Below are 23026 nucleotides of genomic sequence, written 5' to 3' on the forward strand. Positions count from 1 at the left end.
GAGCGAGTCTTTATCTGCTCCGAAATCACCCCTTTCCCGTGGCCCCTTCCGTTTATCTCACTGGCTGTTGATGAACATTGTTGAGGGCATCTCCAGGGTACTTTGGTTCTGGTGAAGTTGCTTTGCTCGTGCACTGTCTTCCAGGAAGCATGTATAGCGTCTGTGCAGTTCTTTGGGTGGGTACAGGGAGGTCACAGTAGCAGATTACAAACTTACCTGGTGTACTGTAGCACTTCGGTTTATTTCCCAAAAAGGCTCTTTCCACCTCACTTTTGGGATGTTTTGTTTCACTTGATGTGAAAACAGTGCAGCTTGCTCACTCACCAACTCATTTCTGTTCTTGCAGTTTTCCACCCCATCTTTCCAATAATGCATATTCATTTTTCTGCTCTTAGGATTTTAGCCTTGTTTCTGATTTTTCTTCAAAAGGAGGTTTCTAAGTTTAACAGTGGCATCAAACAAATGTTTTCCTCTAAGACATAGGAGGGTTGACCTCAGAATATGCATCTTGAGATCCAGGAAATATGACTGATAAACATTTAAAAAATTCTAGTGTGTATTGTGTATTTGGTCCTTAGTAATGTGTCTGATGCACTCACCACATCCGAATGAAGTATCTAGAATTCAGCTCACAAAAACCATTTAGGTTTTCAGCAGTTCAAGCTGCTAATATACGTAGTTTTGTGTGATTTCTAAAACTCTTCGTTTTTCTCTCCCCTCTTTAATAAAGAAAATATCTGTGGCATTGGCTGGTATTTGGTTGGAAACTCATGTCTGAAAATTACTACTGCCAAAGAGAATTATGACAATGCAAAATTGTCCTGTAGGAACCACAATGCCTTTTTGGCTTCTCTTACAACCCAGAAGAAGGTGGAATTTGTCCTTAAGCAGCTGCGAATCATGCAGTCATCGCAGAGCATGGTGAGTTAAAATTCTTGGAAATTAAGTTTCTAATATCCATCCTTCTACTGATGGCATGACTACAGCTTACCTGTGATGTGCTTGGCAGGAGGAGGAATGCTAGTAGGTGCAGTGTAATACACTGTGGAACTGCACTGTCAAATTCTCTTCCTTTAATAAATTCTTTCTTATCTTGAAATTTCCAACACCTTATTTTTATTAGTCATATTTCATTAAATTATAAGATATATCAATAACATGTGTATTGAACAGTAACATGTTTACCTATGCACATATCCTGTGACATCAGTAGATGATTTCATATCTGTTTTATCCCTAGGTTCTGTTGGGGTGGGGGAGGGGAATGCCATTACTAATTAGCTGAGCTGAATTAAGCCACCTGAGTCTCTCAGATTTCAGGTATTATTACAGTGTGTAATATGATTTAATGCTAATCATCCTAAGAAATGGACATCCATTTGGGTCTTTCTTAGATCTGACCAACCCAAAAGGAGAGGGCATCTTCTTATCAGGAGTTTCTGAGCACAGAGAGTCCCCGAGTTCTCTTCCTGTCCACCCAGTGCTCTCAGGCAGCTTGTAGTTGATATTCCACAATCACATTTTGTCTTTTTTAGTCCAGAGTCCTAGAACTGTGGTCCTACCCTCAATCAAATAGATACTCACAAGACAACGCTCTTTCAACAACATTGTCTTTGGTATAGAGCAGTTAGGGGGAAATGTCAAGCAGGTAGGAGGAATGGGCAGCACTTCCTTGGGAAGGACATAGGAAGTGTGGTCTGGGTCTTGGCTACATGTGGCATCTGAGACAGACTTTCCCAGGAATTCATTGTCCTATTTTCCCTATAAAATTTGGTGACAGCCAATACCCCCCACCTCCCCAGCTGAAGGTGGGAATCTTTAATCATCATTTATCTAAGCCTGAACTAGCCAGAGCTTCCAAAACAGGCTTAGATAATGATAGGCATATAACCAGTATTTCATAAATATCAATACGATGATTTCACATATAAACAGACATTTAAACCAAGTTGGGGTTGGTCATCCCTTCATAGCATTTGTCATAGCATGTAGAAATTTAGGAACTTGATTATTACTTTGATATTGATGTCTTCTCCAAGCTGTATTTCTGTCCTTTGTAAAATGGCCGTATTAAAGTGCCAGGCATGATATGTAACATAAAAATGATGGTCTGCAGTAATCTACCATGGCTGAATCGGGATAGGGAGGTTTTCCTTTATCTTTTGGATGTATGTAACTTAATGGCTTTTGTCTAGAAGCCAGTTTTGGTCAAGACATTGATTATATTCATAGCTGTGCCTGTTTTGCCTACAGTCCAAGCTCACCTTAACCCCGTGGGTTGGCCTTCGGAAGATCAATGTGTCCTACTGGTGCTGGGAAGATATGTCCCCATTCACAAATAGTTTGCTACAGTGGATGCCATCTGAGCCTAGTGATGCTGGATTCTGTGGAATTTTGTCCGAACCCAGTACTTTGGGCTTAAAGGCTGCAACCTGCATCAACCCACTCAATGGTAGTGTCTGTGAAAGACCTGGTAAGTATATGGGTGAATTATGCGTTACTAGAAGTTTGTTGAAAGAGAAGCTATAGAAGGCATAGTTAAGTATTATGAAATTTTCATGAAAAACCAATGGAGTATTAATTTCAAGCATATGAAGCAGAGTGTAACACAGAACTTTTAAAGCAGAAGGAAGTAGTGTTTGACTCTGAATAGTGTGAGCCATGAACAAAACCAAAAATAACTAACACTAATATTCTGATTAACTGTGAGATTGATTGGTTTGTTGACCACAAAAAGTATTGATAATTTCTCTGAAAGGCAAATTTCTTGGTGTTGGCAGGGAAATGTTATGGAAGAAAGAACAAAAAATCCAAAGAAAAGATCAGAAAAGCAAGCAGATCGCTGCAGGGACAATGGACAGAAAGATAGTGTCAGTGGGGAGAAAAATGATGGGAGTAGCTCTGTGTCAGGAAGCAGAAGCAAACCTTCAGCATGATAAAGCTGCAGGAGAGTGCTGAAGGACCGGACACTTGGAGTAGCTTCACAGGCTTGAAGCTCTCTAGGCACATTTAGGCTGCCTAAAGGCAGGCATAGGAGTGGCATTTGCAGCACGCAGACAAGCCCTAGACCAGTGTCCTTCTCCTGCAGAGGGACTCACAAGCAGTAGTTGGAATTCTGTGGCTGCTTTTGGGAGGCTGGACTCCATTGACATCATGTCTTATTTTAGGAAGGTACTGTCATTTGTCTGAGGAATACAGAGGTGTGGAAGAGAATTCATAGCACTGTAGGAGTCACCTTAAAGTATAATATCTAGGGGAACTTTTCAGCCATTTTGGATCCTGAGTGCTTTGGTGAATTTAATGAATGCTGTGGTTCTTTTCCCCCCAGAATATACAAAGATGCAATTTTGCATATTCAGGTGGGTTGTAAAACCCCTGAAGTTCATCCTGGGTCTCCTATATTATAAGGAGCTTTAGAACCTCTGCTCTTATGGAAAGATTAGCTTGTTCCCTCATGTCTGTCCTTAATGCTCTTTGAAAAGAAAAACTGTTTTCCCCCCAAGTGTATAAATATACTTGACTAACTAGTGCTTGATGACCTAAGACTTTCTATTTTCTTCTTCATTTAATGTAACCCACTGAATTGATTTCATGACACACTAGTGGGTCACAACCCACATTGAAAAGACTTTGACCTTAGCTGACATAGTGGGAGCTCTAAGTGTCTCTCTTGGGTTTACTTCCCAGCGAACCACAGTGCCAAGCAGTGCCGGACACCGTGTGCCTTGCGGACGGCATGTGGGGAGTGTACCAGCGGCAGCTCCGAGTGCATGTGGTGCAGCAACATGAAGCAGTGCGTGGACTCCAATGCCTACGTGGCCTCCTTCCCTTTTGGCCAGTGTATGGAGTGGTATACCATGAGCAGCTGCCCCCGTGAGTGAAAAGTGAACTCTAGGCAGTATGGGGGACAACTCCTGTGTGTAGGGCAGTGCTGTCAGCCTCTGAAAATTCTAGGGATGAGACCAGACTTGACCTTCTGCTCAGGACTGTCCAGAGACTGCCTGATGTGAACCCGCATACAGAATCAAGAACAATGACACAAGTAAACAACTGTAGGATAGATCACAGAGTACAGAAATAATTTGCCCAACCTCAGTATCATATTGCTCAATCCATGTAATATCTCGACATCTTAATCTCCTAATTCATAAAGAAGTGATTTCCAGGAGATGATCTCTAAACATCCTGGGATTGAGAGAGGAGGGGAGGAGTCTCTATTATATGTTGGACAAGATATTGGGCTCTTTAAAGTATTATTATGTCATTTAAACAATCACAATAGAATAGGAATTTTGACTCACAGAAGTTGAATAGTCTGTTAAAGAAAAAGGTAATTTAAATACAATGAATTTAAGACTAAATGTGATAGTGAATTGTAACTTATGTTTTTTTACAGCTGAAAATTGTTCAGGCTACTGTACCTGTAGTCACTGCTTGGAGCAACCAGGCTGTGGCTGGTGTACTGATCCCAGCAATACTGGCAAAGGGAAATGCACAGAGGGCTCCTATAAAGGACCAGTGAAAATGCCTTCTCAGGCCCCTACAGGAAATTCCTATCCACAGCCCCTTCTCAATTCCAGCATGTGTCTGGAGGACAGCAGATACAACTGGTCTTTCATTCATTGTCCAGGTAAGATGTCTTGTGTATCCAAAATTAAGTGTTTCACTATGTATTTACAAAGAATAAAGCCTTGAAAGCTACATTATTTATATGGATTTCTTTAAGAAAAAAATAACAGATAGTTTAGGAAACTATTTGTTTCATGTGAAAAATATTTTTAATGTCAATTAATGAAAATACTAAGGACTTTGAGTTGTCTTGCTAACTTTCATTACAAAAGTATTGAAATGAGTTCACTGTAAAAAATTAACTATTACAGATGTAGATAAAATAAAAACTAGAATTCCTCTTCTCATCTCTAGAAGGAAAAACTTTTAACAGTATAATATAGATACCTCTAGATGTGTAGTTTTTAAAATAAAAAATACTATGCTATACACTATGCATATGATATATTGTTCTACAGTTTGCTTTTTACTTAAAATACGTTGTGGCAATTGTTAGGGGAAAAATTAAAAATAAAATCTACTGCCAACCCAGAAATTCCTCTCCACAGATGTAGAAAAGAAAGAAACAGTTTTATAATTGAATAAGCATGTGGCCCACATCGCAGCAATCCACTAATGAGATTGCAAAAACAGAGAGAAATTCTACCCTTTTAAATATCCCAGCATATATAATCCATTATATACATGTTCTCAAAATGAAGATAACTTGTCTTCATGTGAGGATTTGACAGCACTATTTGCTCTACATTCTTTCACAGTTCATTCTGAATTTACCTGGTAATTGGGGAGGCCACCTAGGTTAGTTAATTGCCTTTACCCAAAGGAGAAAACAAACTTGTATCTTTAAGGCAAGCAGGTGGTTACAGTTTGGACCCATTCCCACGGCAAGGGGAGAGGGGGCTGGCTCCCTTGATGTGTGCATTTCGAAGAGATGGCTCTTAAGCCCTTAAGAAAAACATCTCTGCTTTGTGGTGCTGACTTGAGGCTTATTTAGGTTTAAAAAATTTACATACGTATACATATCAAAGGAACAGGAAGGGTTTTTAAATACAGGTTTTCTTACTGAAATGCTCTAAGAAAAGGGAGAAGGAAAACCATCTCTTTCACTTTGACATGAAGAAAAAAGGAAAACTTCTGCGTGCCTGCCTGCCTCCCTCTCTCCCTCCTCCCCTCCCTTTGCCCTCTTCTCTCCTCCCCACTCCTTCCCTCTCTCCTTTCCCTTCTCCTTCCTTCCTATCCTTTCCAGTGGTTGATGCCAGAAGAAACAGACCTTGAGTTGACCTAAAGCTTGATCCTAGACCTGCTATGGTAGCTGTCCGGAGAAACCAACCCTGAAAAATTGACCTTTGATTCAAACTTTCAGTAAATCTCAGGAATGTACTGATGGGCCTCCAGAGCAGTTGGGAGATGCTAGGCAGGTGCAAAGACTCCCAAGAGATTAGTGGATAAGAATTTCTCCAAGAACCTGCCAGACATTGCCCCTGACCACTGGGTTCTTTGTAAGGACTTCTATAAGGGAAAGACCACTGTAAACAAAGGGCCACAGGCAGACTGGAAGAACATATCTGCAGGGTATATAACAAATGATTATCATCCAGAGTATGTAAACCTCTACCCTCCAGAAAAATAAAGCTGAATGTCAACCCAACAGAAAAAGTGGGCAAAGTGAAACCGCTAGGTGTCTTTTCCCCGGGGGTTGGGGGGTGGGCGCCATGGCGCTCCAAGGAGCTCCAGTCCTTTATGTCTCAGCACAGAAAGAATTCATCTAGGTGCTAAGTGATAGATAAGAAGGGATGTATTAGAATAGGACACTTGTGAGGCTTACAAGTGAGCAGGCAAGAGGGTGCGACTCCGAGAACTTAGTGGGCTACAGCTTTATAATCCAAGGAAAAATGGGGTGGGGGAAAAGACCACCTTCTTCCTCATTCTTGAGTAGACATCAGGCTTCCATCATAAGCTCCTCCTCCAGGTTGGGCAGGGGAGTTTTCTTGTCCCTACATGGTCAAGCCAGTACTGTCATGACATTATGGAAAAATTATTTTAGGTTTCAGTACAATAAGGGTCTTTCACTTTGAATGTCACCCTTCCATAAATTATTGTTTTTTATGTGTGCAGAGAGCATGTCCTAGGGGTCATTAACTTACTGAGCTCACTGGGCAGGATGTGGGTCTCATGCCACCATTGTTTAATTGTTTGGGGGCATGTCTCATGCTTCTGTGGCATGGTTTTGTTGCTAAGCAGGCCTGCTTAGTTTTGTGGTTAAGCAAACCTGCTTTCTTGAGTGATCATTAACTTACAGGGGTCTCCCATATTTTTTCCTACTTACAGTCCCCTAGTGGGATTAACTATTTAATCACCTACTTTCTCCCTTTATTCTGTTCCTATCAAAAGGATATAAAGTCATTCTCAGAAAAGGAAGTAGAGCAGGAAAATGCAAAATAAAATGAGAAACCAGCTTTTTATCTACAGAACTGGATTAAATTCTCTTTGTTCCTTTTTTCCTAAGATTTTGGAGGATCTACAGTTGCATTTCTAATCTACTAGTGGTTTAATTAATGAAATAGTTAAATCTGTGCTTTTCCACTAATATCAAGAATATATCAGGTAAAATGAAAATACACAGGATATAGGAAAATATTTACAAATTATATGTCTGATAAGAAGCTAATGTCCAGAATACATAAAGAACTCTTTAAACTCAAATAAGCACATGAAAAGATGCTCAACATCATTTAGGAAACTGGAATTCTCATAAATTGTTGGTGGGCATGTAAAATGGCTGTAGGCACTTTGGAAAACAATTTGGCAGTTCCTCAAAAAGTTAAACATAGATCCATCATATAGCCCAGTATATACCCAAGAGAATTGAAAATATGTGTCCACACAAAAACTTGTACTGAGGGGCTTCCCTGGTGGTGCAGTGGTTGAGAATCCGCCTGCCAATGCAGGGGACACGGGTTCAAGCCCTGGTCCGGGAAGATCCCACATGCCGCAGAACAGCTAAGCTGGTGCACCACAACTGTTGAGTCTGCGCTTTAGAGCCCACAAGCCACAACTACTGGAGCCTGTGCTCCGCAACAAGAGAAGCCACTGCAGTGAGAAGCCTGCTCACCACAAGAAAGAGTAGCCCCCACTCGCCACAACTAGAGAAGAGCCTGCGCGCGGCAACAAAGACCCAACGCAGCCATAAATAAATAAATAAATAAATTTATTAAAAAAAAAAAAAAACTTGTACTGAGTGCTCATAGAAGTATTATTCATAATAGACAAAAGTGGCAACAACCCAGATGTCTGTCAGCCAGCGAGTGGATAAACAAAATGTGGTACATTCATACAATGGAATACTATTTGGCAATAAAAAAGAATATAAAGTACTGATATATTCTACAACATGAATGAACCTCGAAAATATGCTGTGCAAAAGCAGTCAGATACAAAGGCTATATATTGTATGATATCACTTACACGGAATGTCCAAAAAAGGGCAAATATAGAGAGACAAAAAGTAGATTAGTGGTTGCCTAGGGCCGGGGGCAGAAATGGGGAATAATGGGCACAAAGTTTTCCAAAGTAGCTGTACCATTTTTCATTCTCACTAGCAGTATAGAAAGGTTCAGATTTCTCCACATCCTTATCAATACTTGTGTCTGTCGGTTTGATTGTAGCTGTTCTAGTATATGAGAAATGGTATCTCACTGTGGTTTTGACTTGCATTTCCCTAATGACTAATGAAGTTGAGCATCCTATTGGCCATTTGTATGTGTTTGGAGAACTGTTTATTCAAATTCTTTGCCCAGTTTTAAATTACATTATCTTTTTACTGTTGACGTATAAGAGTTCTTTATGAATCTAGATACAAGTCCCTTATTGGTTATACAGTTTGCAAATATTTTCTCCCATTCCATGGGTTTCTTTTTACTTTCTTTTTTTTTTTTTTTTTTTTTGCGGTATGTGGGCCTCTCACTGTTGTGGCCTCTCCCGTTGCGGAGCACAGGCTCCGGATGCGCAGGCCCAGCGGCCATGGCTCACGGGCCCAGCCGCTCCACGGCATATGGGATCCTCCCAGACCAGGGCACGAACCCGTATCCCCTGCATCGGCAGGCGGACTCTTAACCACTGCGCCACCAGGGAGGCCCTTTTTTTTTTTTTTTTTTTGTGGTACGCGGGCCTCTCACTGTTGTGGCCTCTCCCGTTGTGGAGCACAGGCTCCGGACACGCAGGCTCAGCGGCCATGGCTCACGGGCCTAGCGGCTCCGCGGCATGTGGGATCTTCCCGGACCGGGGCACAAACCTGTGTCCCCTGCATCGGCAGGCGGACTCTCAACCATTGCGCCGCCAGGGAAGCCCTCTTTTTACTTTCTTGCTGGTGTCTTTTGAAATACAAAAGATTTCATTTATCCCATGTGCTTTTGGTATTGTATCTAAGAAGTCAGTGCCTAACTAACCCAAAAATCACAATTACTCCTGTGTTTTCTCTTTAAGGTTACATAGGTTTATCTCTTTGTATTTAGGTCCATAATTCATTTTGAGTTAATTTTTGTATATGGTGTGAGGTAGGGGTCCAAATTTATCTTTTTGCATGTAGTTAACCAGTTGTCCCTGCACCATTTGTTGAAAATACTATTTTTTTACTATTGAATTTTGGGAGAACATTTGTTGAAAATCAGTTGAATGTAAGAACTTATTTCTGGACTCTCATTTCTACTGCATTGACCTATATGTCTGTCCTTACACTGATATCACACTCTTGATTTCTGTAGCTTTGTAGTAAGTTTTGAAATTGGGAAGTCTGAGTCCTCCAACTTTGTTCTTATTTTTCTAGATAGTCATGGCTGTTCTGGGTTCTTTGAATTTCCATATGAATTTTAGGATGAACTTGTCAGTTTCAGTAACATCAACAGAAAGCCAGCTGACATTTGATAGAGATTGCATTGAATCTATAGACCAACTGGGGGTATATTACCATCTTAACAATATTAAGCCTTTTAGTTTATGAACCTGGAATGTCTTTCATTTCTTTAGTTTTTTATTTTCTTTCAGCAGTGTTTTATAAAGTTTTCAATGTATATATCTTATGCATATTTTGTTAAATTTACTATACAAAGTATTTTATTCTTCTTCATGGTATTGTGAATGGAATTATCTTAATTTCATTTTCTGATTGTTCATTGTTAATATGTAGAAATACAGTTGATTTTTCTATGTTAATCTTGTATCGTGCAACCTTGCTAAACTCATTATTTCTACTAGTTTTTTAGTGGATTAGGGTTTTCTATATACCAGGGTTGTGTTGTTTACTAAGAAAGACAGTTTTACTGTCTTTCCTATCTGGATACCTTTTAAAAAAAATTTTGGGGGGGTGCTAATTGGCCTGGCTAGAAATTCCAGTACAATGTTGAATAAAAGTGGTGAGAGTGGGGCTTCCCTGGTGGAGCAGTGGTTGAGAGTCCGCCTGCCGATGGAGGGGACACGGGTTCGTGCCCCAGTCTGGGAAGATCCCACATGCCATGGAGCGGCTGGGCCCGTGAGCCATGGCCGCTGAGCCTGTGCGTCCGGATCCTGTGCTCCACAACGGGAGAGGCCACAGCAGTGAGAGGCCCGCGTACAGCAAAAAAAAAAAAAAAAAAAAGTGGTGAGAGTGGACATCATTCTCTTGTTCCTGATCTTAGAGGGAAAGAATTCAGTCTTTTTCCATTATGTATGATGTTGGCCTTAGTTTTTTCATACTTGTCCTTTACCAGGTTGAGAAATTTTCCTTCTATTCCTAGATTTTTGAGGGCTTTTGTCATGATTGGGTGCTGGATTTTGTCAAATGCATTTTCTGTATCGCAATGATGATGTGGTTTTATTCTTTAGTTTATTAATATTATGTTATACTAATTGATTTAAGGATATTAAACCAGTCATTCATTCCTGGGATAAAGCCCATTTGCTCATGATGCATAATCCTTTTTACTGTGTTGCTGGATTTAGTTTGCTAGTTGGGTATTTTATGTCTATTTTCATGAGAGATACAGGTCTGTTCTATAGTTTTCTTTCTTGTGATGACTGTCTGGCTTTGGTACCAGGGTAGTACTGGCTTCATAGAGTGAGTAGGGAAGTATTCCCTCCTCTTGTATTTACTGAAAGAGTTTGCAAAAGGATTGGTATTAATTCTTCTTTAAGTACTGGTAGAATTCACCAGTGAAGCCATCTGGGCTTGGATTTTTCTTTGTGGGAAGATTTTTGATTATTCATTCAATCTCTTAGTATAGGTAAGAAAAGTATAATACAGGCAGCTTTTCTGTTTCTGCTTGAGTCAGTTTAGGTAACCTATATTTTATAGGAATTTTTCTATTTCATCTCAGTGATCAAATTTGTTGGCATACAGCTGTTCCTGTTATTTTCTGACAAGTAGCTTTTTGGCTATATGTGTTCTTCTGTTTAATCTATTGAAGGGTTTTTGTTTTGCGTCTGATTTTGCTTTATCCTTTCCATTTTGCAAGGTCTCTAAATATTGTGAGGGTTTGTTCCAGAGCTTGCTTTCTTATTTTATGAATGCAATGATCTCTGAAGCCTCCTTGAATTTGCTAAAATTAGTATTTTTCATTCTCTTAAGTTTCTTGCATTAATCCTTCCTTCAGAGTTAGTCATTCCGTGTGTTTATCTAGGTGGTGCTTTTAGGTTGATGATTTTCTCATGCTAGTGATTCCTCAAGGTTGATTTGTATTTATAGCTGAATGTCTAGGCTTATGAGTACTGGGTGAACTGAGGTGTCGTGAAGGTGTGGTGTGATGTCCTAAGGGAGAGGCTGGCTAGCTAGTACCAGGGCTCTCCAGCTCTGGTCTGCTCTGGCTGTTGTTGAATGGTCTGCATTTCTTCCACAGTGGAGGAAGGAAAGAGCAACAGACCAGGTGTGTGGATGCATTTGGCATGTTCATGGTTGTGCCACGTGCCTCCCCACTTGGGGCGTTCTGGCTAGAAATTCAGTGCTTCAGAGGTATCTCTCGGTACTTCTCATAGCACCTTTTCCTCTTATCCCAAACCCTTGTTTTTACATTTCTTCTATAATTTCAGTGAGATCTTGAAGGGGAAGAGAGAGAGAAGCATTTGTTCAATCTTTTTATCTTGAACCAGAATACAGATATTTTGGTAAATGATTTTAGGTATTACATTTTTTTGGTGTTGTGCTTTGCCCTTTTGCTACATGCACAGTTGATCATCTTCACAGGAAAAACATGTATAGTCCCCAGATCTTAAGCAATTTTGGTGGAATATTTGATGTAGTCATTTTTAAGTTCTTCAGTTGCAGTCTATTTAAAACAACTCAAATACCTACAGGGATGGGGTAGAAAGCAGGTGGGTAAACAGAACAGGTGCAAGGCCATGGAAAGTTATCAAGGTAGAGACTGTATGACATTGATCAACCAAGACAGATCTGTAAGAGAGCAGATCTTAAATGTTTCACCACAAAAAAGAAATGGTAATTATGTGACATGATGCAGGTGTTAGCTATAGCTATGGTGGTCATCATTTTGCAGTAAGTGTATCAAATAAACACATTGTATACTTTAAATGTGCACTTGAGATTTACACAATGTTACATGTCAGTTATGTCTCAATAGAGCTAAGGAGAAAAAAAGACAGGTCTGCTTACAGGTTGTGCACTACGTGAGTGGCCCCACCTGAAGTATGCAGTGTACAGCTGTCCTGAGCAGCCCTGAGAGGTCCAGGCCTCATATGCCTTTCTAGTTGTAAACTCCTGTATGCATCAGGAATCAGTAATTCCACTTATAGAAACGTTTACATATAAACATGGTTATTTTTCTAAAAATGAAAAATTGAAAGCAAACTAAATATCAAAATGTAATGGTTAAGTGACTGGCTTCATAGAAATCATTCTGCCATTTAAAGTTTTGTGCATGATAGGTAAAATAATGTGGTAAAATAATTGTGATCTACATTTAAAAAATCAAAATTGAATATTAATATGAACACAACTGTGTAAAACTGTATAGAAAAAAATACTGGAAGGAAAGATCCAAATGTGGACAGTGATCTCTGTGTGGTGAAATTGTATATGATTTTTTTTCCCTTTCCTTGTATTTTTCAAATTTACTATCATGAGCATATATTATTTTTACAATGAATAACAACAAAAACTTTTTTTTTAATGGCTCTGGACTTTCACCTTGCTTGGTATATTTCTGATTTTCCTGAATTAGCTCTTTTTTGATGTTTTGATCTTATTTCTCAAACTAGTTTTTAGTAGTTTTGATGATTATTTAGAAGCAATAAGGAACTTAGATAGTTGCAAATAAATCTCGTGGAATGTACTCCACCCAGCTGTACCATAGGAAAAGCCCCTTAAAATTCTTTCTTTCAGCTTGCCAGTGCAATGGCCACAGCAAATGCATTAATCAGAGTATCTGTGAGAAGTGTGAGAACCTGACCACGGGCAAGCATTGTGAGACCTGCATATCTGGCTTCTATGGTGATCCGACCAATGGGGGAAAATGTCAACGTAAGTCAAATTTTTCAGGGTTACTGATTGCAAGCCAGGTGGCACATAATGCGTCTGTTTGACTTGTATATCTTGGAGGAAAAAAGCCACTTGGTTTCAGATATTGCATTTCTTAAGTTATACTTGTCAGAAGCTCAGCTGAGCTAGGGGAGTGAGAGCAGAGCTGCCTGGTGTCAGAGTAGCCCTTAAAGCAACTAGTCAAAAATGAAGGACTTCCCTGGTGGTCCAGTGGTTAAGACTGCACACTCAATGCAGGGGGCCCGGGTTCGATTCTTGGTTAGGGAACTAGATCCCACATGCCACAACTATGAGCCTGCATGCCACAACTAAAGATCCCCTGTGCGGCAACGAAGATCCTGCATGCCACAACTAAGACCCGGTGCAGCCAAATAAATAAATATTAAAAAGAAAAAAATGAGGGAGTTAAGCCTTTATTCACTTACTGTGATGGTATAAGCAAGAGGCTTAAACTGGAGAAAGCACTGACTCCTCTTGTTCCACTTTCCCTCCTGGAATGGTGCGCTGGTTGAGTGTCAAGTGGATCGGCATAGGCTTGGGGGTCAACTCATTGTTAAGGGAGACCTGAACAAAAAGGTCCAGCAAAAAGCCTTTTATGGACCCTGGGGTCGGGAGGGAGGGTGAAGGGGAAGGACTAAGAGTGGAAAAGTACCTGGGACTGAGAGTGGGTAAAGCCTCTTTGAGGTTCCCCTCTTCCTCCATATGGAAGCTCAGTAGAGGTGACTGAAGAAGACCTCTGCCCAAGGCCTCAGATAAAGAGACCTAGGAATGAAGGTGCCTGAGCTAGGAATGCAAATATGTGAAAGAGAGTGGCCGGCCAGGTGACCTGAGACCTTGACTCAGCCCCCCTCAGAGACTTCCACCCAGGCTGGTGTGGGGAGGGCAGCTTTCCTGGTACGGCCCACCAGGGAAAGCCTTTGTCATTGTCTACGGTTTGGCCTCAAAAATCACATGTAAGTTTTTAACCAGGAGCTGGACTCTTCAGTACTTCTACTATTTTTAAAGATTTAAGTAGTCCCATGTTTCCCCATACATGTCAAATAGATTCCTGTAAGCAGTAGGACACTTTATTGTTAGTACACAAATTATATTTTTTAAAATGACAAGTGATACCAATAAACTACTTTTCGGTTTGTTCTAGTTTATAGTGGAAGACCCATCAGGTCTGAGAAGGAAAATAAATAAGAAAGGAAAATCTCTACCTACTCGCCACATCCCACCTCCAAACTCCTTAGCGTGGTTCTTGAGAATCTGACCCCAGAGCATCCAGAAGAGAGTTAGTGTCCTAGTGGAACCTCTCTGGGGTTTAGTTTCTTCATCTGTAAAATGGGGATAGTAGGGTGGTTGTTGAAATGAAAGCAGTCAGCAGGACATACCAGGTAGATGTGAGCAATTATTATTACTCTTCTGATGTCCTTTCTCACCACTCTTAAGTAAAATTTCTTGCTCAGATTAAAAGGTATTAAGTAAAACTGTTTTTTCACTCTTTGTGAATAGATTTCATCCATTAGACAGAAATCAGAGTACCTGACATTATTGAGTGGTGAGTATATACAAGGCATTGTGCTGGTAGCTACCTGAGACAGTGCTGCTTTTATTATCCCCAGGATCAAGTAGCCTGCCCAAGGTCTCACTGAGATTTGGCCATGCTGAGAACCATATCCAGGATGTGTGACTTTAGCTGTTGGGCCTGGTTGTGCCACTGTGAGGGTACCATTGTCCCCATATCTTCAGCTCTTATCTTAGAAAAATTACATTCTCCTCTGTGGCATCTGTGGGGCCCGAGTACAGTTGTTCAGAACTCAGAGCTAGCTTTATTTTTCAGAGTTGCAATCCATAATAGAAAGCATGATTTAAAAATACTGTGAGTGACACCAAGTCTTTAATGTTTTCTTCTTAGAATTGTATAGTCCTTAAGCTATGGATAACAGCAATGATTTTTTGAATGCTTAATGTGTTATCTCATTTAATCCTCCCCAAAACCCTACAGGATAGGCACTGTTATTATCCCTGTCACATGGATGAGGAGGCTGACTTGGAAGCTAAGTGGAGGGACCTGAATTCAAACCCAGGCAAACTGAACTTCAGGCTTTTGCTTTTGTTAACACACTGCACCTCTCTCCATCCTCAGTAGAGCCCAGAGTTGAACCCTAGTGTTTCGCACTCCAGCATAAATTTTCTTCACCACTGCACTATTCTATTCATAGGTTTCTGTGGACTTTTTTTTTCCACCGGATTTCTTTTAAAAGTACACCTATCTCCAGCCTAATACTTTTAATTTATTCACAGAAAAACAGTTTGTAGAGTGAAAAGGATTCATTTATTTCACCTGGAGTATAAAGTTTGTCATAGCTCACACATGTTGGATGAAAGAAGGTGGAGATGTGTTGGTGGCTAGAGGAGGGAGATGACAAGAGTCGTTTGCTGTTAAGGAAGAAGAAGGCAGGCAAGGGTGTGAATCCTAGAGGGCCGCTGAAACACTGACCTGCCATTGGAATCCTGCCTCAGAAGTGTGGCCGTTGTGGAGAAGTCTCCTCAGCTAAGGCAGAGCTTAGCCAGACCAACCCTCCCCACAGAGGGCAGTCGTCGCTCAGAGTTCTCTATGAGGACGGGGACTGTCTGTGTGCCACACTGGAGATGCTTCAGAAATGTTTATTGAGTGAATGAGAGAATGGTGATAGTGAAAAACAGAGTCTATTGCAAAGATCTTTGCAAAGTCTATTGCAGAGGGATGATCTCAGATTGGCAGCAGACACTGACATTTCTCTTTTCTCCTGGCCTGTGACTTTGGCTTCTTTAATGTTGCCTTGACATTATTTGAGATAAATCACTAGCTAAAAAACAAGAATTGTACCCCTTAAATGAATGCATTTCTTTTACCTGCCTTTCCTGTTGAATCCAGTTGAGATAATATTTGTCTCAGGGAAAGTCTCTAATAGTGGTAATCTTTTAAGCCATTTGTGACCACCCGCTTTCCTTTTCCTTCTCCCCAGCATGCAAGTGCAATGGGCATGCGTCGCTGTGCAATACCAACACGGGCAAGTGCTTCTGCACTACCAAGGGTGTCAAGGGGGACGAGTGCCAGCTGTGAGTACCACACTCCCGGGACTCCTGCCACAGGCCACACCTCATCAGGGAGGGCCAAGGGGCTGTGAAACTGCCTGAACCCCAAGAGCCACTCTTTTCTCTGGGCCTTGTTGCCGTGGGCTCTGAGGGATCCCCAAGTTGATTGATTTGAAATTTTGCCCTTTCTACTTCAGATAGGTGTAATTTAGTCACCCTCCATACTGGGAAGGTTGTCAGTTTAGCAGTAATTCCTTAATGGCTCTTTAAATCACAATTTTATGTTTGAGTGACACGACAGTTCGTTGCTTGCTGACTTGGATTAGTCTTTTAACTTCAGTAACGACTTGATTTTTGTCATGTCAGGAGATTTTCCTGAAAGATAGGGTTAGAAGAGCCGGTATTCCAGGACAGTATTTTATTTGGCATTTTGGTTGTCTAATAGTAGAGAGGTCACCTTGCCTTTAACACACCCTCCCTTTTCTAGCATTTTCCTTGGTGAAGTATGTCAAACATCTTCCGGGGAAGAGTTTGGGGTTCCCATCCATGAGGATGCAAACAGCATCAGGCAGATGTGGGGATTCAGCCCTGGCTGTGCCTCCACTGAGTAGGGTGCTGTTGAGGCAAATCACTTAACTGTGTTAAGCCTCATTTTCCCCATCTATCAATAGTGAGGCTAGTGGTAATTGTTTTTAGTGTCCTGGTGAGTTGAAACAAGAGAGATTGTTCCCCAGTTTCTCTCTGCCTCACCAGAAAACCTCATAAAATAAGCTCTAAATTTAATTTTTAAATCTAGGTTCCTTTAAATAGAAAAATGTAATAGAGCAAAATTAATCACCCCTGCCTTCAGTTAATGGTATACAACAAAGAAATGAAGTGTAGGTCTAGTGAAAGACTTTCTCTTTAGGAAATTTTAAATATAGACAAGTGCTGATAATCACTCTAGATAAAAAGACACAACATCCTTGTATTATTTATCTGGCAAAAGTGCTTGACCCAAGCTTTCCCCTCCTTTCCTCACAGTTCATAGCTACTGTGCCTGCCTGGATCACTTTATAAAGTGGGAGCCTGGGTTTTACTGATGTTCATAGATGATATTTATGAGGAAATTAATAATTCTTTTTTACTAGAACTTATTTTTTCTCCAGACTGATGAACCATGTCCAAGGGTTGTTTTTGGTTTTTTGTTTTTTAAGTGATTCTTGGTTTTTAGCCTTCTCTCACTTGTATTTAAAGAACAGGTTCAGTTTATCCAGGAAAAGTGAAAAATGAATATATAAAAAATGTTTTTATTTTTTTTCAGTAACAGCTCTGATTTTATTGCAGTAATAAAAACAGACAGCTAGATGGCCCTAGGAGAAAAACACATGTAAGATAGCCGTTCTTCCACTTAGCCACCATTTACATCTTTTGGCATAATCTAATCTAAACAGTTTGCCTTTGCCACAGTCTCATCCACACCCACACATTCCAAAATGGATAAAAACTTAACTACTTTATTAGCAACTAACCACAGGTAAGTCAATTTGAAAAATGTTTTAACTGCACTTTTAGAAGAATATTTAGTCCATACAAAAGTGAACATGTGTTTTTCATGATAATAAATAGGATCTAAATTTTATTTTATTTGAATTTATCTTATGTGCTTTGGCAAATGTTTATCGGTTGGTGGTGGTGTGAACTGCTGGGCAGTCAGCATTGAAAATGAATGCAAAGTCTTGTTAGTCCATCTGATTTGAGTAACAGTGAAGAATGTAATTATACTGACTCAAAAACTGGTAGTTTATATAAAAAGATCTAATTGATTTTAAAGTGAATATAGATTCTGTTTTAAGTAACAACAGAAAATAATCCTCATATTCCCCCCCTAGATGTGAAGTAGAAAATCGATACCAAGGAAACCCTCTCAAAGGAACATGTTATTGTAAGTGTTTTTGCAGTTCTCATTTGTCTAGAAGCAAAGTAGTTCAGTAAAACATTATTTTCTTTAACATGGTTTGAGAATGATAAGTGCTATAGGAATATAGTAACCACCCATAGAAGTGTTGCCTAATTTGATGTATTACATTCTATTAAATTTAATACATATGTAAATACTATTTTAAGCTGCTTTAATTCTGGTTGTGGTTTATATCAGTATGTCCATAGCAGATATCAGGGAAGAGTACAGAGATATACGTCTCTGGCTTTCCTAGTTTATATTCTCTTGAAAACTTATTTCATTTGCCATTATGTGGTTGGGGTCATTGTATGTCATATTTTAGGATCGATCAAAAACAGAATTCTTAAAATATAGTTGAAGTTATTCTCTCTGAAACTGATTTGTGTTAACCACCTCTCTAGGAACTAATACGTAAAATAAAATATCTAGTGACTAACTTACAGTGAATGGTAAATCTGGCAAGGTGACCAGGTCCTTATGGGTAAATGCATTTTCTTCCTGTAGGAGAATCCACATACTAGGTCAGACTATGGAACCAAAGGAAAATGAGCTAATGTTTTCACATTCTGCTATAATTATATACTGGCTTTTCTGGGTTAAATAATGTCCACTCAAAATTCATGTCCAGCTAGAACCTATAAACGTGTTTTTCTAGAAAAAAACAAGAGAAAAACTTCATGACCTTGTATATGGGAAAAGGTTCTTAGATGTGATTCGAAAAGCACAATTAATAAAAGAAAAACTGACTTCCGGGTAAGATGGCGGAAGAGTAAGACGCGGAGATCACCTTCCTCCCCACGGATACACCAGAAATACAGCTACACGTGGAACAACTCCTACAGAACACCTACTGAACGCTGGCAGAAGACCCCAGACCTCCCAAAAGCAGAAACTCTTCTATGTCCTAGTTCCTCCTTTGCGTCTATGGAATAGTTCCTCAGAGCTGTTTGAGAGGGTGTATCCTGGGATATAGTCCTCAGTAAGGCCACCAAATAAAACATAACTCTCAACTTCCATGTTGTACATTTTTTTCAGTTGAAAGAAGCAAGTCAAGGTTTTGCCCTCACATAAGGGAGGGGATCATACCAGGGTGTAAACAGCAGGATGAGGGGGTCATGGAGGTCCCCTCAGGAATCCAACTAGAATAATATTGTATAATAAAGCACAGTGATTGGGAAATAAAAAAAGAAAAGAAAAGAAAAACTCGTTTATTGGGACCTATCAAAATTTAAAACTTGTGTTTTTAAAAAATACTGTTTAAAAAGTAAAAAACAAGGGACTTCCCTGGTGGCGCAGTGGTTAAGAATCCGCCTGCCAATTCAGGGGGCACGGGTTCAATCCCTGGTCCGGGAAGATCCCACATGCCATGGAGCAACTAAGCCCATGCACCACTATTGAGCCTGTGCTCTAGAGCCCGCGAGCCACAACTGCTGAGCCCGCATGCCACAACTACTGAAGCCCACGCGCCTAGAGCCCATGCTCCACAACGAGAAGCCACCACAATGAGAACCCCACACACCGCAACGAAGAGTAGGCCTCACTCCATAACTAGACAAAGCTCACGCGCAGCAATGAAGACCCAGCGCAGCCAAAAATAAATAAATTAATTAATTTTTTAAAAAGTAAAAAACAAGCTACAGACTAAGGAAAATGTTTACAAAGCGTATCTTTGATTAAGAGTTTATATTCAGAATATATAAAGAACTCTTACAACTGGATAAGGGGACAATTTCAATTAAAAACAGACAAAGATTTGAATAGACATTTCACCAAAGAAGATAGACAAATTGCCAATAAGCACATGAAGAAATGTGTAACATTATTAGACATTTGGGGTATGTGTATTAAAACCACAATGAGGGGGCTTCCCTGGTGGCGCAGTGGTTGAGAGTCCGCCTGCCAGTGCAGGGGACACGGGTTCGAGCCCTGGTCTGGGAAGATCCCACATGCCACGGAGCAACAAGGCCCGTGCGCCACAACTGCTGAGCCTGTGCTCTGGAGCCCATGAGCCACAACTACTGAGTCTGCATGCCACAACTACTGAGACCCATGCGCCTGGAGCCCGTGCTCTGCAATGGGAGAGGCCACCACAACGAGAGACCCGTGCACCGCAACGGAGAGTGGCCCCCGCTCGCTGCAACTGGAGAGAGCCCGCGCACAGCAACGAAGACCCAGTGCAGCCAAAAGTAAATAAATAAATTTTTAAAAAAAACCCACAATGAGGGGGGCTTTCCTGGTAGCGCAGCGGTTAAGAATCCACCTGCCAATGCAGGGGACACGGGTTCAAGCCCTCGTACGGGAAGATCCTACATGCTGCAGAGCAGCTAAGGCCATGCACCACAACTACTGAGCCTGTGCTCTAGAGCCCGTGAGCCACAACTACTGAGCTCACGCACCACAGCTACTGAAGCCTGCCTGCCTAGAGCCCGTGCTCTGCAACAAAAGAAGCCACTGCAATGAGAAGCCCATGCACCACAACGAAGAGTAGCCCCCGCTAGCCACAACTAGAGAAAGCCCGCACGTGGCAACAAAGACCCAACGCAGCCAAAAAAAAAACAAAACAAAACAAAAAAACACACAGTGAGATACACCCCTAGAATGACTAGAATCAAAAGCCAATACAGTGGCTTAATAGAAGACAACTGGATTCTCATATATGCTTCTGCATTCAATCTGTTGCACTATGTCTCTTTGGTTAAAGTACACACAAAAAAACCTGGCTCCACCAGACATATAGTTAGAAAAGGATGGAGTGTTTTAATAACCTTTTCAGGTAACTGGATGTTATCCTTTGATACCATATCAAAGCCAGGCAACTGGTCATTTCTTTTTTTTTTTTTTTTTTTTTTTTTTTGCGGTATGCGGGCCTCTCACTGTTGTGGCCTCCCCCGTTGCGGAGCACAGGCTCCGGACGCGCAGGCTCCGGACGCGCAGGCTCAGCGGCCATGGCTCACGGGCCCAGCCGCTCCGCGGCATATGGGATCCTCCCAGACCGGGGCACGAACCCGTATCCCCTGCATCGGCAGGCGGACTCTCAACCACTTGCGCCACCAGGGAGGCCCTGGTCATTTCTTAAAGGTTAGTTTATAATGTGAAACCTGAAACCATATCAATTAATTTTTTGTAATCTGGTACCTTATATTTCTCTATCTTGAAAAATAAAAGCCAATACCAAGTTTTAGCAATGATGTGGAGAAAGTGAAACCCTTATAAATTTTTTGTGGGAATATAAAATGGTTTTCCACTTTGGAAAATCATTTGGCAGTTTTTTGAACAGTTAAAAATAAACTTACCAACAACTCCCCATTTCCCTCTTGCCCTACCCTCTAACAACCACCATTCTACTTTGTCTATATGAATTTGACTATTCTAGGTACTTCATATAAGTGGAAATATACAGTATTTGTCTTTTTGTGATCCATTTATTTCATTTAGCATAATGTTCTCAAGGTTCATTCATGTTGTAGCATGTGTCAGAATTTCCTTTCTCTTTTAAGACTGAGTGATATTCCGTTGAACGTATATACCACATTTTGTTTATCCATTCATCTGTTGTTTATCCATTCATCTGTTGATGGACACTTGGTTTGCTTCCACCATTGGGCTATGATCTCTTTGGCTGCTATGAACATGGTTGTACAGATAGCCCTTCAGGATCCTACTTTCAGTTCTTTTGGTATATACTCAGAAGTGGAATTGCTGGATCATTTGGTAATTCTATTTTAATTTTTTGAGGAACTGCCATACTGTTTTTCACAGCAGCTGCACCATTCCCACAAGGGTTCCAGTTTCTCCACATCCTCACCAACACTTTTTTTGGTGGTAGCCATCCTACTACAGGTGATGTGTTATCTCATTGTGGTTTTGACTTCTATTTCCCTAATGATCATTGATGTTGAGCACCTTTTCATGTGCTTATTGGCCATTTGTATACCTTCTTTGGAGAAATATCTATTCAAGTCTTTGCCCATTTTTAAATCGGGTTGTTGAATTGTGCAGTACTTCTTAGAATTATATTATACCATCTTTAGCCAGTAGGCTCTTTTTCAAGCTATGTTCTTTTGCTACATTACATTAGTCTTTGAATGCTTTCTTGCTTTCTAGAATAAGATAACTGAGGCACATATTCCTTGCCCCAAACCTGGAATCAACCATTTTTACTTGGAGTCTTGGTTTCTTTTATACCATTAATTTATAGCTTTGTATCTTTAAGCATAAATAGATACTCAATTAATATTTCTAGGTAAGTTAGCTTGGAGCCTAAAATCTCAACCAGGGTCATGATACAAGGAGGTTTTGGTGGGTTAACTCAAACAAAATGACATTGCCCACAGACTTTGCCAAAAGTGCTTTCCTGGCTGTTGAATATTTATGAGAAAATCAATCTGTATCTCTAGAGACCTATTCTGTTTTGTTTTGTTTCAGTTTTTAAATGCACATTTCTTTCTTTCCATAGATACTCTTCTTATTGACTATCAGTTCACCTTTAGCCTATCCCAGGAGGATGACCGCTATTACACAGCCATCAATTTTGTGGCTACACCTGATGAAGTAAGATTTAAAAGTCTTCTTACTTTGTTTTGAATTTATGTGGAACTTTTTCTTGGTCACTATGGATAGAAGCACTGCCTTAGCAGCGGTCTCCAGAGTGGAGTCCACAGGATGATGTTTAGAGGTACAGGAAAGAAATGTTAGAATCTACATTTATCTCCTTTGTATTTAAAAGGTAAGATTTACCATGTTGTTAAGATTTACCATGATCTGATATACAGAGTGACATTGACTCCACACATACTTGGTTTGCCCATCAGCCCATCACAGCCCCATACAGGAAAGGAGAGGAGACTGCAAGGGGAACTTCCCTGTTAGGGGGGCAGTGTCAGAACCGAGATTTACTCTCTCAGAATGGAAATTTATACCAGTGATGCAAG

At 40.5% G+C, this 23026-nt stretch overlaps 1 protein-coding gene across 4 annotated transcripts in view; it reads left to right on the forward strand.

Annotated features, from left to right (window-relative positions):
• The window catches only part of ATRN (attractin), a 163522-nt gene that overhangs the window by 81365 nt on the left and 59131 nt on the right, over positions 1–23026 (forward strand). For all 4 annotated transcript variants that reach the window (XM_060079049.1, XM_060079046.1, XM_060079048.1 and 1 more), the window contains exons 15-22: positions 731–921; positions 2254–2473; positions 3688–3873; positions 4397–4630; positions 12935–13072; positions 16084–16177; positions 18025–18077; positions 22552–22646. In XM_060079049.1, coding sequence (XP_059935032.1) covers positions 731–921; positions 2254–2473; positions 3688–3873; positions 4397–4630; positions 12935–13072; positions 16084–16177; positions 18025–18077; positions 22552–22646 — 1211 coding nt within the window. The remainder of the gene's footprint in view (positions 1–730; positions 922–2253; positions 2474–3687; positions 3874–4396; positions 4631–12934; positions 13073–16083; positions 16178–18024; positions 18078–22551; positions 22647–23026) is intronic.

Source organism: Mesoplodon densirostris, chromosome 16, assembly GCF_025265405.1.
Source record: "Mesoplodon densirostris isolate mMesDen1 chromosome 16, mMesDen1 primary haplotype, whole genome shotgun sequence".
Taxonomy (NCBI): Eukaryota; Metazoa; Chordata; class Mammalia; order Artiodactyla; family Ziphiidae; genus Mesoplodon; species Mesoplodon densirostris.